The 17,777-nt window shown below is 38.0% G+C and overlaps 1 protein-coding gene across 3 annotated transcripts in view; it reads right to left on the minus strand.

The window, feature by feature from the left end:
* FCHSD2 (FCH and double SH3 domains 2) overlaps positions 1-17,777 on the minus strand; it is a 339,951-nt gene that overhangs the window by 50,381 nt on the left and 271,793 nt on the right. For all 3 annotated transcript variants that reach the window (XM_032166892.2, XM_032166893.2, XM_032166894.2), the window contains 2 exons: positions 15,132-15,248; positions 12,459-12,563 (listed from right to left, as the gene is read on the minus strand). In XM_032166892.2, coding sequence (XP_032022783.1) covers positions 12,459-12,563; positions 15,132-15,248 — 222 coding nt within the window. The remainder of the gene's footprint in view (positions 1-12,458; positions 12,564-15,131; positions 15,249-17,777) is intronic.

The following is a 17,777-nucleotide window of genomic DNA, read 5'->3' on the forward strand; positions in this document are numbered from 1 at the left end:
ATGCTGGAATTAGAGGTGTCAGCCACCAAGCCTAGCCCCAAAACTCCATTTTATAGACGAGAAAAATGATTTAATCAAGGTCACACCAACTGTGGTAAACCATTATATTAAGGTTCCCAAATAATCATGCTTCCTGGTATCCATGTAGTCCACTCCCACCATGATTCTGGGCTTGTCCATGTGATTTGCTTTGGCTACTGGGGCATTTGCCAATTTAATGGAAACAGAGGACCCTCAGTAAGTGCTAGTTGGACTTGACTTCTTGAAATATGCTGCCACCATGCTGGGGAAGTCCAGTTTAACCTATATGCTGATGAAAGACCACATGGGGAAAAGGCCCAGCCATCACAGTTGAGCCCAGCCCTCTGGCCAGTCCTCTAGCTGAATGTAATTGCTTGAGTAATCTCAGGCAAAACCAGCAAAAGAAATGACTAGTTGGCCTGGCACAGTGGCTGACACTTGTGATCCCCGCATTTTGGGAGGCCGAGGTGGGAGGACTGCTGAGCCCAGGAATTCAAGGTTTGAGACCAGCCTGGGCAAAATAGCGAGACCCTGTCTCTATAAAAAATAAAAATAAAATATTAGCAGGGTTTGGTGGTACACGCCTGTAGTTCTAGCTATTCAGGAGGCTAAGGTGGGAGGATTGCTTGAGGCTGCGAGGTTGAGGCTGCAGTGAGTTGTGCCACTGCAGTCCAGCCTGCGAGACAGAGTGAGATGATCTCAAAAGAAAATAAAAGAATAAAAGGAAATGCATAGTCAGCACCCAGAATGGCAACAGATAATAAACCACTGTTTTTTTTGTTTTGTTTTGTTTTTGTTTTTTTTATTATTATACTTTAGGTTTTAGGGTACATGTGCACAATGTGCAGGTTTGTTACATATGTATCCATGTGCCATGTTGGTTTGCTGCACCCATTAACTCGTCATTTAGCATTAGGTATATCTCCTAATGCTCTCCCTCCCCCCTCCCCCCACCACTGTTGTTTTTGCCATAAAGTTTGGGGTGGTTTTCAAAGGCAGCAACAGACTACTGTGTTTGAACAACACAATCTCCAAGTACTTGAGTACTTTCTAGCCATCTTTCTATTATGGATTTTTAGTATAAGTCTAATTAATCAAGAACTTACTATGTATAATATCAATCCTTTTAAACTTATTGAAACAGGTTTATGGTCCAGTGTATGGTCTTGTTAAATGTTCTATATGTACTTTAAAAGAACACATATTCTACTCATATGCAGTGGAGTGTTCGAGGAATGCCAATTAGGTAAAGTTGGTTAATGATGTTGTTCATCTTCTATATCCTTATTGATTTTCTATCTTCTTGTTCTATCAATTACTGAAAGAGGGATGCTGAAGTCTCCTACTACAAATGTAGATTGTCTATTTCTTCTTTCAGTTCTGCCAGTTTTTGCTTTATGTATTTTGTAGCATATTATATACACATCCAGGATTGTAATATATTCATGATGAAATGTCTTAATCATTATGCATTATCCTTTCAATATTCCTTGTCCTAAAATGTATTTTGTCTAACATTAATACGATCACTTTTTTTTTTTTTTAGACAGGGTCTGGACTTTGTTGTCTAGGCTGCAGTGCAGTGGTACAATCACGACTCTGCAGCCTCAACCTCCAGGGCTCATCCTCCTACCTCACACCTCACCTCAGCCTCCTGAGTAGCTGGGACTACAGGCGTGCACCACAATGCCCAGCTAATTTTTGTATTTTTTGTAGAGATGGGGTTTTGCCACTTCAGTATTTTTAATGATTAGTGTTTGTTCTCCTGTGATAAGCAACAGCTAAAATTTCTCCTGGGTTTTTTTGCCTTTCAGTTATTGTTTCCTGCCAAGCTCCTTAGAGTCTATATTCCAAATATATACTCAGGTATCAGCCAAGGATTTGGAAGGGCTTTCCAAATGACATCCACCTTCAGGCCAGTAAGATGGAGCTTCTGCTTAAATTCTGGTTGTGCTGCTCCCTACAGATGCAGGGCTATATAATGGACATATCACTAAGTATAGTCCCGTTCTTTCAAGCAGAAATTCCTCTCCAGGTTTTACATGCTTTTGGTCATTTTCCAGTTCTATTAAATAATTTTTAATATTTTTACCCTAGATTAATATTGTCATCTAAAATAGTCTTATATAAGCTAGTAACCTATTACAAGAAGCAGAAAATGTCTTAGAGATATATTTATTCTATATTCAAAGAGAATTATAAAGAAATCTAAAACTTTCAATAGTTTACTATTAATAGCAATATTCATGTTGTAGTTCTGAAAGTGCTTAATATATACTGCAGTTCTTATTCTATAATATACAAAGCAGGCTGGGCATAGTGGCTCACGTCTAAAATCTCAACACTTTGGAGGCTGAGGCAGGCAGACTGCCTTAGTCCAGGAGCTCAAGACCAGCCTGAGAAACATGGGGAAACCCTGTCTCTACAACAAATACAAAAATTAGCTGGGTATGGTGGCACATGTCTGTAGTCCCAGCTATTCGGGAAATGGAGGTGGGAGGATTGCTTGAACCTGGGAGGTGGAGGCTGCAATGAGTGCCACTGCACTCCAGCCTGGGTGACATAGACCCTGTCTCAAAAAAAATTTTTTTAAATATATAAAGCAAATAAAATATTAGATAATATGATTAGGAATAAAACTTTTTGGTGTAAGAGGAAAAAAGGACATAAATAAATGTAAAATCAAAGAAATCAAATAAGTTCAATAAAATCCCTCTAGCTGGGCACAGTGGCATGCACTTGTAGTCACAACTATTTTGGAGGCCGAGGCAGGAGGATCATTTGAGTCCAGGAGTTCAAGGCTATAGTACACTATGATTGTGCCTGTGAATAGTCACTGCATTCCAGCCTGGGAAATTGAGACCCTGTCTCTAAAAATAAATAAAATCCCTCTAATTGTCCATGTTAATTGGAAATATCAACATGAACTCATGATTTAAAAAAAGTTATCCCTAGCTCTAACAACAACGAAAAGACAAAAAAAAAAAAAATGACACTTAGAACAATAAGCACCTTCACAGCCCAGGCCTTAGTGTCTAAATACCATTTTCTATTAACAGAATCAGAGCTTCTTGGAGAAACAGCTAATTCTAAGTCTGGGCAGGAAAAACATAAGGTGAACACTGTGATAGCTTGTTGTGCTAGGAAGAAAGTATTCAAGGACTAATGGGGGTAATGTCAAAAGTACACAGAAGTCAGTTGAATGGACTCCCAGTTTTAGATAATATGGAACTTAAAATGACAACTGGAATTGATAATATACTAAATAGATAAAAATCTATAATAAGTTGAAATGATGTCAGGTGGAACTCCAGGAGGAGAGGCAAACAATAACTACTAAGAAAAGAATATCTACAGTAGAGCTATGAACTAAAAAATTCCTAGAGCTTGTACAGGGTTGAAAGACATTAAAACTCTGTGGTGGCTCATGCTTGTAATCCCAGCACTTTGGGAGGCTGAGGCGGGCAGATCACCTGAGGTCAGGAGTTCGAGACCAGCCTGGCCAACATGGTGAAACCCCGTCTCTACTAAAAATACAAAAAAAAATTAGCTGGTTGTGGTGGCGGGCGCCTGTAATCCCAGCTACTTGGGAAGCTGAGGCAGGAGAACTGCTTGAACCCAGGAGGCAGAGGTTGCAGTCAGCAGAGATCATCATCACTGCACTCAAGCCTATGCGACAGAGTGAGACTTTGTCTAAAAAAAAAAAAAAAAAAAAAAAGATATTACAACTCTATCCAGACAGAGTTGAGAGAACTTGGTGTATACCCACGGCATTAGTATAGGGCTAATTTCTAATTTATCTCTACATTAACCCAAACAAAGCTTAAAAACAAGCTTCAAAATGATCAAATTGATCTGCAAGTAACTGACCTGGCAGCCAAAACAAAACTCAATAGTCTTTATAAGAAGAAAATAGAATCTAGAAACTTAATAACCAAACAGTCACTATGTCTAGATTCAGTAAAAACTTAGCAGATATTTGAAAAGCAGAAAAACATGAGCCAAGAGAAAAATCAGCCAATAGAAAGAATGAAATGACAGAGATGATGGAATAAGTAGACAAGAACTTTAAAATTACTGTTATAAATATACTTAGAGGTTTAAAGAAAAAGATGAAGATAAATAGGAATGAACTAGAAGATAAAAGAAGAACCACATAGAACTTATAGAGCTAAAAATATAACATTTGAAATAAAAATTCACAAGATAGCCTCAACAGTAGTTTATACGCTATAGAGGAAATATCCATAGGTTTTAATAGACACTAATAATAACTCATCAAAGAGACTGAGATAAAAAATAAGGCCAGATAAAAATGTGTGGAATGAGCTTTGCACATGACATGTAGGATAATATCAAGTGACTTAATATTCATGTAATTGAAATCATAGAAGAGGACAGAAAATATATATCAAGGCACAATAGGCCAGGCTCAGCAGCTCATGCCTGTAATCCCAGCTACTTGGGAGACTGAGGCAGAAGAATCGGTTGAACCCAGGAGGCGGAGCTTGCCGTGAGCCGAGATCGCGCCATCGCACTCCAGCCTGGGCAACAAGAGTGAAATTCGGTCTCAAAAAAAAAAAAAAAAAAAAAGTAATCCTATTTACAATAGCTACCAAAACCAAAAAAAAAAAACCCAAAAAACAAAAAAACAAAAAACCACAACCCCAGGAATAAATTTAACCAAGGAGGTGAAAGATCTCTACAAGGAAAACTACAAAACACTGATGAAAGAAATTGAAGAGGACACAAATGAATCCATGTGCAATTGCTATCAAAATCAATGACATTCTTCACAGAAATAGAAAAAAAAAATCCTAAAATTTGTATGGAACCACAAAAGTCCCTGAATAGCCAAAGCAATTCTGAGCAAAAATAATAAAGCTGGAGGTAATAACACTACCTGACTTTAGTAACCAAAACAGCATGGTATTGTCACAAATACAGACACACAGACCAATGGAACAGAATAGAGATCCCAGAAATAATGTACTTACAGCCAACCAATTTTTCACAAAGGTGCTAAGAATTTGCACTGGGGAAAGGACACCCTCTTCAATAAATGCTGCTGGGAAAACTGAATATCCACCTGCCAAAGAATGAAACTAGATCCCTATCTCTCACCATATACAAAAGTCGGCTCAAAATGATTAAAGACTTTAAAAATAAACCCAATAATATGGCTGGGCACAGTGGCTCATGCCTGTAATCTTAGTGCTTTGGGAGGCTGAGGCGGGTGGATCCCTTGAGCCCAGGAGTTCGAGACCAGCCTGGGCAACATGGCGAAACCCCATCTTACTAAAAATACAAAAACTCAGGTGGGAGGATCACCTGAGCCTGGGGAGGCCAAGGCTGCAGTGAGCTGTGACTGTGCCACTGCACTCCAGCCTGGGTGACAGAGTGATACCCTGTTTCAAAAAAAAAAAAAAAGAAAAAAGAAAAACAAACAAACACCCATACTATACAACTAGTACAAGAAAACATAGGGGAAATGCTTCTGTACATTGGTCAAGGGAGATTTTTATGGCTGAGACTTTAAAGCCATAGGCAACAAAACAAAAAACAGATAAATAGGACTATATTAAATTAAAAACTCTATGCAGCAAAGGAAACAATCAACAGAGTTAACAGATGAGCTACAGAATGGAAGAAAATACTTGCAAGTTATTCATGCAACAAGGGACTAATATCCAGAATATACACGGAACTCAAAAAACTCAATAGCAAAATACCATGTAATCTTATTAAAAAGTGGGCACAGGATCTGTAACCACTTTTCTCAAAAGAAGACATAATGGCCAACAGGTATATGAAAAAATACTCAACATCACTTATCATCAGTAAAATGCAAATCAAAACCAGATATCAAAACCAAAATCAGATATCATCTTACCCCAGTTAGAATCACTATTTATCAAAAAGACAAAAAATAACAAGTGCTAGTGAAGATGCAGAAAAAAGGGAACTGTTATATACTGTTGGTGGGAATGTAAATTAGTACAGCTATTATGGAAAACAGCATGGAGGTTTCTCAAAAGACTAAAAATAGAACTACTATATGATCCAGCAATCCCTCTTTTGGATATTTATCCAAAGGAAAGGAAATCAGTATATCAAAGTCATACCTTCATCCCCTGTTTATTACAGCACTATTCACAGTGGCCAAAATGTGGAATCAACTTAAGTGTCCATCAATGGATTAAGAAAATGTGATATATACACACAATGGAATACTATTCAGTCATAAAAATGAAATCCTGTCATTTGCAGCAATATAAATGGAACTGGAGGTCATTATGTTAAGTGAAATAAGCTAGGCACAGAAAGACAAATATCACATGTTCTCACTCATGTGTGGGAGCTAAAAAATGTTAATGACAGAAGTAGAGAGTAGAGGCCGGGGCTGGGCGTGGTAGCTCACGCCTGTAATCCCAGCACTTTGGGAGGCCAAGGTGGGCGAATCATGAGGTCAGGAGATTGAGACCATCCTGGCTAACACGGTGAAACCCCGTCTCTACTAAAAATACAGAAACAAAATTAGCTGGGCGCGGTGGCGGGTGCCTGTAGTCCCAGCTAGTTGGGAGGCTGAGGCGGGAGAATGGCATGAACCCGGGAGGCGGAGCTTGCAGTGAGCTGAAATCACGCCACTGCACTCCAGCCTGGGTGACAGTAAAGACTCCGTCTCAAAAAAAAAAAGAAAAAAAAAGAGAGCAGAGGCCAGGCGCGGTGGCTCATGCCTGTAATCCCAGCACTCTGGGAGGCCAAGACGGGTGGATCATGAGGTCAGGAGAGTTTGAGCCCAGCTTGGCCAACATGGTGAAACCCTGTCTCTATTAAAAGTAAAAAAATTAGCCAGGCATGGTGGCGCGCGCCACTGCACTCCAGCCTGGGTGACAGAGCAAGACTCTGTCTCAAAAAAAAAAAAAAAAAAAAAAAGACAGAGTAGAATGCTGGTTATCAGAAGCTGGGAAAGATTGTGGGGAAGGAGAAGAAGAGAGATTGGGGAATAGAAAGAAGCAAACAGATAGATGGAATAAGTTCTGGTGTTTGATAGCTTAGCAGGGTGACTATAGTTAATAATTAATTCAAAATAACTAGAAGATTTGAAATGTTCTAAATACAAAGAAATTATAAATGTCTGAGGTGACAGATATCTTAATTACTCTAATTTGATCATTATACACTGTATGCATGTATCAAAATATCACATGCATCTCATAAATATGCACAAATATTTTGTATCAATACAAAATTAAGGAGCCAAAAAAGGAAACAAAGAATGCCTAAATAGACACATCATGTTCATGAATTAGAAGACTCAATATTGTTGAGAAGTCAGTTCTCCTCAAATTATTTGTGGATTCAATGCAATCCCAATCAAAATGCCTGCAGTCTTTTTTTGTAGAAGCTGATGGCAATGAGAATAGTCCAAATAATTCTAAAACAAGAATAGTGTTGGAGGAATTATACTATCTGATTTCAAGACTTACAATGTCATTAAGACTGTGATACTGGCATAAGTACAGACATACAGACCAATGGAACTGAATAAAATTGAAAATATTGACACACATATGATTAGTTGTTTTCAATACAGGTGCAAAGGTAATGGGAAAAGCATACTCTTTAAAATATGATGGTGGAACAACTGGCTATCTGTATAGGAAAAAACAAAACAAAACAAAACAAAAAACAAAAAAAACAAACATGACCCTTAACTCATACCAGACCTCAACAATTTAACTAGAAATGTTTAGGATCACAGTCCACAAAGAAAAGCTTGAACTATAACACTTCTAGAAGAAACCATGAGAGGATATATCACATCCTTGATCAGGCAAAAATTTCTTAGAACATAAAAAACACTAATCATAAAGGACAAAATTCATAAATTAATCTCATCAAAATTAAAAGTTTGCAATCTAGAAAATGAAAAGGTAAGCCAAAGACTGGAGAAAATATTCGCAGTACATGTACCTAAAAAATGACTAGTATCCAGAAAACATAAAGAATTGTTATAACTCAGTAATAAGACCAATCCAAATTTGGGCAAAAGATATTAACAAATACTTTACTAAGGGGGATATATGAATGGCTAAAAAACTTATAAAAAGATGCTCAGCATAGTTAGTTAATGTCACTAGTCTGTAGTCAAATGCAATTCAAAACCATAGTGAGATACCATTACACACACACTCAAATGGCAAAGTTTAAAAAGACTGACAAGTTGGAGGCAGTGGCTCACGCCTATAATCCCAGCACTCTGGGAGCCAAGGCAGGCAGATTGCTTGACCCATGAGTTTGAGACCAGCCTGGGCAACATGGTGAAACCCCATCACTACAAAAAAAGAGAAAAATTAGCCAGGCATGGTGGAGTGCGCCTGTAGTCCCTGTATCCCCTTAGTAAAGTATTTGTTAATATCTTTTGCCCAAATTTAGATTGGTCTTATTACTGAGTTATAACAATTCTTTATGTTTTCTGGATACTAGTCATTTTTCTGGATACTCGGGAGGCTGACGTGGGAGAATCACTTGAACCCAGGAGGTTCGGGCTGCAGTGAGTTGAGATCGTACCACTGCACTCCAGCCTGGGTGACAGAGTGAGACCGTGTCTCAAAAAAAAAAATTTTTTTTTAATGAGGTCATAATAATACCCAAGAAAAAAAAATACCCATTCACCGCCACTGGAGGTGACTAGCACTTGGTAATTGCAAAGAGGAAAGAAAGAATCTTTATCATGGAAAGATCTGGTAGCATACCACCTTATTAAGAGACCATTCTTAGTATCATTAATAGCAGGACAACTTGATATTATGATTCTTTATGTGATGAAAAACATCACATAATCTATGAACTATTTCTGCCTAAAACATTAACCTGCCTCTAATCAGGCCTTAAGACCTAACTTCCGTTTATAGAACACAATTAATGGGTCAATCTAACAAACACATAAAGCCAGTATTGCAAAATATAATAGTTGAATATAGATGTTAGGAAATACATGTTTATTCTTTGTATTTTCTGTATGTTTGAAAATTTTCGGTAAAAAATAAAAGTGATTAGTCAAGAGGTCTGCTAACATAGCATGAATACAGTGAAACCTCACAGTAACAGGCCCAGAGGTAATGTAAATTTGGAAATAATGTGATTAGAAATATATATATGAGAAATATATATATGTGTGTGTGTATATTATATATGATCATATATAATCATACATATTTTTATATATAAGATCATATATAAACTATATGTTTATATATATATAAGATCATATATAAACTATATATGAGAAATATATATATCTGTGTGTGTATATTATATATATGATTATATATAATCATACATATTTATATATATAAGATCTATATATAAACTATATATAGATCATATATAAAAGATCATATATATATAAAAGATCATATATATATATATACACACACACACACACACACACACATATATATATATATATAGTCTTGCTCTGTTGCCCAAGCTGGAGTGCAGTGGTCCAACCATGGCTCACTGTAGACCAACCTTCCAGGATCAAGCCTCTGCCTCCCAAGTAGTTGAGACTACAGGCACGTGTCACCATACGCAGCTAATTTCTTTTCATTTGTAATAGAGATGATGTCTTATCTGTTGCCCAGGCTGCTCTCAAACTCCTGAGCTCAAGTGATCTTCCCGCCTCAGTCTCCCAAAGTGATGGAATTAGAGGCATGAACCACTGCGCCCAGCCTAAAAATTTTGTTTTAATAGCAGGGTCACTCTTGTCATTAACTTTGCAATAATGAGGACTCACATTTTATATAACCAGTGTTCTCTCTCTTTTGTATAGGTATTTATAATAAATAAAGTATCGAATGAAAGAGAAAAACCAATGCAGATGATATACAGGCAGAAGAAAGGAAAATGGTATGTGCAGAAACCACTATTGTTAATTCCTTTGAAGACTCTCATGGTCTAGTCTATCCAAAAATTTTATTATGATAATCCTGTAAGTACTACCCCAATAAATATGCCCTCATATTTGCTGGCTAATTTTAGTTAGGCTATTTTTTGTATCTGTTAAGTGGAAACCATGAGAGAGATTATTTTATGCTACCAGTAAAATTAATTAAATGCTACAGATATTCAAAACTGAGAAAACAGATCTGCTACAATGGTTTTAGCATACTATATTCAACATTTTTGATAAGAAAACTATCTTTGAGAATGTAGACTTAAATACTTGCATTAGAAGAGGTGAGATATCGTGGTATGAGAATTTCACTTCCTATTTTTAGTTTGAAACTAACAAACACAGTCTAGTTTGGCATACTATGGAAATAATAGGTCATTTGGCGTAAATGAAGACTCTGTGTGCCTGATACCCACTACTGCTACTACTGGGGATGGCGGGAGGTTTCGTGGAGTTAGGGTACCAGTCGGTGACACCACGCATGGAGTCTGGAAATGGAAAATACACGAAATACCCCTCAGAAAACCTCTGAGACTTGTCTCAAAATAATTACTCCTGTTCCACCAAGGCTCTGAAAAACTGGCTTCATCTAGAGTGTGGAGAAACAAACAACAGGAATAACTCTTCTACCATAGGCCAGTGTTTCTTAGAGTAGGTGAGGGCTTGCCAACACTACTTGGCCAGCACCCTAAGATAGTGGTTTAGACATGACCCTGAATTCAAAGAGAAAAATGACTATTCATTGTACACCCTTCCCTCCTCACTATGGAGGCTGTCAATTAGACTGTGAACAGGAATGAAGTGGAGGTGGGGTTACTGGGGTTTCTCCAGCCCAGGCAGATGGCAAGCCTGTCCTGATTCAGATCACTTCCATGGGGCTGTGCCAAAAACATGCTCATATTCTCTATGCTTGCCTACGCTGCCTCTCCCTTCACCCCACAACCAGTGAAGCACTTCCTCAAAACCTCTAGAGTTCTAAGGGGGTGTTAGGAAACCATTAGTTTAGATTAAACCTAAACCAGTGCAGGGATTCCTTGTATTGGGTCCCTGAAAGATGCTTGCCCAATCTTCTTACACACTTATAGGGCTACAATATGTCTTAGGAGTGCTTATTCTGTCTTTGGGAAGATCTGACTATTAGAAAGTATTTCCCAATACTAAACTCACATCTCCTTCTTTCCTACCTTCATCTTTTGGTTCAAATTCTACCTCCTGAAGTTGCATGGCGTAAGTCTGTGCTATCCCCTTTTCTCTGACTAATCAAATACTATTCATCTGCCAGTATTCATCTTAAGCCTTCTTCTGTGTTACACCCGCAACAATCCCTCCCAGAGTGATTTCTGTGGTCTCTGGGTTGTTCTTCAACTATATTTAATGCACCACTCCTCGGCAGTTATGCTTTACCATCTTAGTGATTTTTGGCATTCTTTATGCCTTTCTAACAAGAACATAATCTTTTGATGGCTGGATGGTGTCAGTCTTTTATAAATGTCTACCTCCATACCCCTTCACCATGTTGCTGCTGAGTAGATAAAAGTGTGTGCACAAGTCCTCCATAAACTGGCCCTAACCACAACAAATTTACTTACTTTCTACCACATTTCCTCACAAAAATCCTCTACTCTAATCATATCCAGCTACCAAATTATACCCTGTGTCTTCCTCATTTGCTAATACTTTCTTGTTTCCTATCCCAACCTCTCCCTATCTAGAACAGGGAGTATTAGCCTCAGGCATAAGAACTCTAAACACTGTGCACAAAATGCACATTTTTGTGTGTGGGAGAGAATGTTTCATAGCTTTCATACAATCTTCAAAGGTCCCATGACTCCACAAAAAATTAAAATCCACTATTATAAATTTTTTCCCATCTCTGCTTAACCAAATCTTCCCTATTCTTAAAAGCCCAGCTCATGCCCCTGGATCCAGGGAACCTCCCATATGGGGGAGATTTCCTAAGCTCTGAATATATATATATATATATATACACACACACATATATATATGAATATATATGAATATATATGAATATATATGAATATATATGAATTGAATATATATGAATATATATGAATATATATGAATATATATATGAATATATATGAATATATATCTCCATATATATCAATATATAAGGAGATAGATATATCTAAACTGATATATATACATCACTTTTCCTACCATTAATCTCTGTGGTTTATTATGTTCCTTGTAGAAACTTTAAAATTAGTATCTTCATTGTGACTTAAATCTTTTGTATTTAATGTTTCATGACTGTAAACTTTATAGCATCTTTTTGTTACATGTACTGCCTTCCACAGAGCAGGTACTCAACAAATACTACTGTGGACATGAATGAAGACGGTGAATCACCTTCATCTCAGTATGTGTAGAAACTCAGTTTTAAAGACGCATAGCACAGCTGTGACAGTGTCATTAGACCTGGGCAAAATGCCACAATTAGCTGCCACCTTACCTCTGCTTTACGAATATTTTCTCTAGCTTCATCTATTTTCTGTTCCAGCTCTGCTCGGCTTTGTTCTGATACAGCAGCTCCATGACACTCCAGATCATTTAGAACCTGTTAAAGAAAATGGGACAATAATGATGACCGTTTTTTACTTTTCATCTTCCTTAAGTGATTAAAGTATTTACATAATTCAAAAGGCTTTAGTGACTAGTAGCCATAATTTTTTTCATTTATTTATTTTTTGAACATTTTGAAATAATTATAGACTTAGTAGTAACAAACTTACTACAGACAGTCCCTTCAGTGGGGAAGCCAGGACCAGCCACTATCTGATTGCCGCCACATGAGAGACCCCAAGGGAAACTGCTAAGCTGAGACCACCCAATACTCAGATTAGTGAGAGATAATGTAAAAACCCTCTTGTTCTATGGCATTAAGTTTGAGGTGGTTTGTTAAGCAACATTACATAAGTGGAACATTGAATCTGAGACACCTGTGAGATAGTGAAAAGAAGACGTCAAAACAGGCAAGAGATTATATGGATACACAGTAGTAGCAAGGCCCAACGTTGAAGATATTAATTTATGATTTGGTGGTAAAGTAAAACCATGGAAGTGACTGAGAATGCCTATATGAGGGTAAAGAATAAGAAAACAAGATAGCCAAGTACAGAAATCCTAGAAACTGAATATTTCATTGTGGGATGCAGAAAGAGGAACCTATGAAAAAATCTAGGTATGGCCAGAAAGGCAGAAGGAAAGCCAGGACAATGTTGAATCGTGGATGACTAGAGAAGATAACATTTTAAGACAGGGAATTGTTAATTGTGATGAAATTGTTGACAGATTAAGAAAAATGAGAAATCAAAGTGTCCATTTTGAAGCTAGCAACACAGACATCATTGGCGATTTTGGTAAGCTTAGACTATGAAGTGATACAGGGGAAGGGAAGGGAAGGAAAGGAAAGCTCAAATGTAATGGGCTAAAAAGTGAGTGGGAGGTGAGATTCTATAGATAATAAGCATAGGCAATTCTTTTAAGAAGTAGGATGTGAGGCCGGGCGCGGTGGCTCACGCTTGTAATCCCAGCACTTTGGGAGGCCGAGGCGGGCGGATCACGAGGTCAGGAGATCGAGACCACGGTGAAACCCCGTCTCTACTAAAAATACAAAAAAATTAGCTGGGCGTGGTGGTGGGCGCCTGTAGTCCCAGCTACTCGGAGAGGCTGAGGCAGGAGAATGGCGTGAACCTGGGAGGTGGAGCTTGCAGTGAGCCGAGATCGTGCCACTGCACTCCAGCCTGGGTGACAGAGCGAGACTCCTTCTCAAAAAAAAAAAAAAAGAAGTAGGATGTGAAGGCAAAGAATGAGATGGATATAGGTATCAATAAATGAAACAGAAAAAAAGTACTATACTCCAAATAATTTCTTTGTGCTTAGAGTTTAGTCTTTGAGATATATTTTCTTTCTTTCTTTCTTTTTTTTTTTTTTGAGACAGGGTCTTGCTCTGTCACCCAGTCTGGAGTGCGGTGGCATGATCTTACCTCAATGTAACCTCCACCTCCCGGGCTCAAGCAATTCTCCCTAACCTTAGCCTTCCGAATAGGTGGGAAGATAGGTGTGTGCCACCATGCCCGACTAATTTTTGAATTTTTTGTAGAGACTGGGTTTTTTGCCATGTTGCCCAGGCTGGTCTCAAACTCCCGGTTCAAGCAATCCACCTGCCTCAGCCTCCCAAAGTTCTGGGATTACAGAAGTGAGCCACTGCGCCCAGCCAAACATATATTTTCATGAAATCTATAATTGTGTCTTTTTTTTTTCTTTTTATTGAGACAGAGTCTCACTGTCGCCCAGGCTGGAGTGCAGTGGCATGATCTCAGCTCACTGCAAGCTCCACCTCCCGGGGTCATGCCATTCTCCTGCCTCAGCCTCCTGAGTAGCTGGGAATACAGGTGCCCGCCACCACGCCCGGCTAATTTTTTGTATTTTTAGTAGAGACGGGGTTTCACCATAATACATGTTAGCCAGGATGGTCTCGATCTCCTGACCTCGTGATCCACCTGCCTCAGCCTCACAAAGTGCTGGGATTACAGGCATGAGCCACCGCGCCCGGCTATAATTGTGTCTTTTGAAAAATATGTCTTGAGGGATGAAAACCTATATTAATTCAACACGTCTCTTCCCCTGCCCATAATACACTATCACAGGTTTTCTTTGGCAATTTTATGGTAAACAGGTGAATTAATGTATTGCTGATGGAGGGCTTAAGGAAATTCCAACATGAGTAGATAGCTGACAGCACACTGCTGAGTGTTGAGAAAGTACAGAAAAAACACATATAATGCTTGAGCAAAGGAGTTTGAGACCAGTATGGGAAACATGGCAAGACCCTATCTCTACAAAAAAATCTAAAAAAAATTAGCCAGGCATAGCGGCATGTGCCTGTGGTCTCAGCTACTTGGGAGGCTGAAGTGGGAGGACTGCTTCAGCCCAGGAGGTTAAAGCTGCAGTAAGCCATGTTCACACCACTGCCCTTCAACCTGGGTGACACTGCAAGCCTCTTGTCTCAAACAAAACAAAATAACACATATAGGATATTTTTCACATTAATAAAACTCAGTTCCTTAAACTGTTTGACATTTGGCTTAAGGTGAATGTAACTAGGACTTTCCATTATACTTACCCGTTGTTGGTGAACAATGTTTTTATGCTCACGTGCCACACGTGTGGCCCATTTTCGAGCTTCCTTATTTAGACTGTGCTCCTCTGTGGTCCCAGTTTCTGATTCTAACTGTCGGCTCTACAACACAAGAGAGAACAGAGATGAAAATATTGCTATCCTTATTGCAACCACTACTGCTTTGTAGATGGATCAGAAGGCCTTCACTTAATTAGCACTCAAAATATGAGGCACGCTCCACTACTGCTGGAAGCAATGTCTTAACGTCACAGAAAGTTACCAGAAGAGTAAGATGAGCATAAAACCATTAAAGACCATAAGCTTTTTGTCTTACACAGTTGGACACAAATGCATCATCTCTAATACTGCAGACTTATCTTTTTGGGTGTGATGGACTTATCTTTCTGAGTGGAAAGGAAGCTAGCTAAGGTAAGCAAAGAAGAAAACGTATTCATGCCAACCTACTATGGTGATAAAATCATTGCATAAATAAAAATGGAAACAACTTAATAGTTTAAATGTGAGTAAAGAATCATTAAAGAGAAGTAAGAACAAAACAATACAATAACAGCAACACAATCTTGCACCCCTCCCTCTGCCCCAAGGCAGATGGAACTCATTAGAGGTCCATCATCAACTTGCCACCAAACCTCAAAAGCCAGCTTTTGCCCTTTCTCCAGGCTTCATATGAAAGATAACGGTGCTAGATCAAATGATCACCAAGGGTTTCTTCTAGCTCTAAAATGCTATGATTCTGATTTACAAAGAACAAACCGCAAAATCTAAATAAAAATAGTAATAGCTAGCTTCTATTGTGAAAGGTACTATGGAAAGTGCTTCATATAACTTTTTTTTTTTTTAACAACCTGATGATGTGGGTCCCACATCATTTTATAGAAAAGAAAACAGAGGCTCAGAGAGGTTAATTTTTCCTGGATGTCCTAGATGTTAAATATTACAACCTTAATTGACTGATTCCAGAATCAGAGCTATTAAACACAAAACTATTTTAACTCTCTCTAAATTCTTAAAGACCCATGAAAAACAAACTTTATCGAGATAATTAGGAATTTTTTTAAAAATATGAATTACTCAAAGAGGCTTTTAATATAGAAAGAAGCAAAATTGTAGAATGACAAGAATTTTAGAAATTCTGATCACGGCTCACTGCAGCCTCAACCTCCGAGCTCAAGTGACTCTCCCACTTCAGCCTCCTGAGTAGCTGGAACTACAGGTGTGTCACCATGCTCAGCTAATTTTTTTTTTCCTTCTAGAGATAAGGTCTCACTATGTTGCCCAGGCTCATCTTGAACTCCTCGGCTCAAGTAAGCCTCCCACTCTGGCCTTCCAAAGTGTTGAAATTACAGGGATGAGCCACTACACCTGGCCTAGTAATTCTTTTGCAAGGTCTCATAGCTCAAAATTGATAAAGTAGAAATTGATAAACTGGATTTTAAAAATTAATATTTTTGTTGGAATTGTGATGAGGCAGGGTTTAAAAATTTTTGTTCTATACAGACATTTCAGCTAAAGCTAGATTATAACAATGACAAATGAATTGAAATAGAGCAAAATAATCAATATTCAAACTTAACCATCTTTACATTCATATTTTACATTCTACTTCATTTTTTGGGTTATCAGAAGTTTGGGAATGAACTTTACTATTGTATTTTGCTTTGCAAATGAATCTGGGCATTCAAACTTACATCTGTTCTCAAAGTCAGGAACATTAAAATGTTAAACTCTGGACATAGATACAAACGAAATATACAAAAGTCAGAGGAATGTGATCTGTAAAAGTAGAAAGATAAATTCTGAAGAGTCCAAGAATAGGTTTTTGAGTCAGATAGACTTAGTTTGAATGCATTGTATGCCATTTTATGGCACTACCAGCTTTATGATCTTGGGCATGTTAATGATCTGAGTCGTAGCTACATCTGAAAACTAGTGAAAATGTCACCTATCTCCATAGGGTTGGTAGGTTATAATGAAGTCATATTTTAAACATTCTGGTATTGTATCTACATAGTATCTTAGGCATCCAGTAATGGTAACTGTTAATGTTAAAGACCCAATTGAAAATTACTTGAAACAAAAATTTTCTTATTACTGTTCGTAAGAAAATTCAGATAATTCCTAGGTTCTTAATAGCCTAAACAATGAATCCAAAACAAAGATTGAAGATATGTTGAAAGATTAAGGCAGATCTCAAAGAGAATGAATTTGTAGGGAGTAGCTAGATGAGAAAGGAGGCAACTGATAGAGACATTTAATTTTTGTTACTGAGCAGCATTTTAGGAATAGGTAAAGGGGTTTAAATTGTGCTCAATGAAATAAAAGAGGATACAAACAAATGGAAGAACATTCCATGCTCATGGGTTGGAAGAATCAATATCGTGAAAATGGCCATACTGCCCAAGGTAATTTATAGATTCAATGCCATCCCCATCAAGCTACCAGTGACTTTCTTCACAGAATTGGAAAAAACTACTTTAAAGTTCATATGGAACCAAAAAAGAGCCCGCATCGCCAAGTCAATCCTAAGCCAAAAGAACAAAGCTGGAGGCATCACGCTACCTGACTTCAAACTATACTACAAGGCTACAGTAACCAAAACAGCCTGGTACTGGTACCACAACAGAGACA

Source organism: Hylobates moloch, unplaced genomic scaffold, assembly GCF_009828535.3.
Source record: "Hylobates moloch isolate HMO894 unplaced genomic scaffold, HMol_V3 SCAFFOLD_11, whole genome shotgun sequence".
Classification (NCBI taxonomy): domain Eukaryota; kingdom Metazoa; phylum Chordata; class Mammalia; order Primates; family Hylobatidae; genus Hylobates; species Hylobates moloch.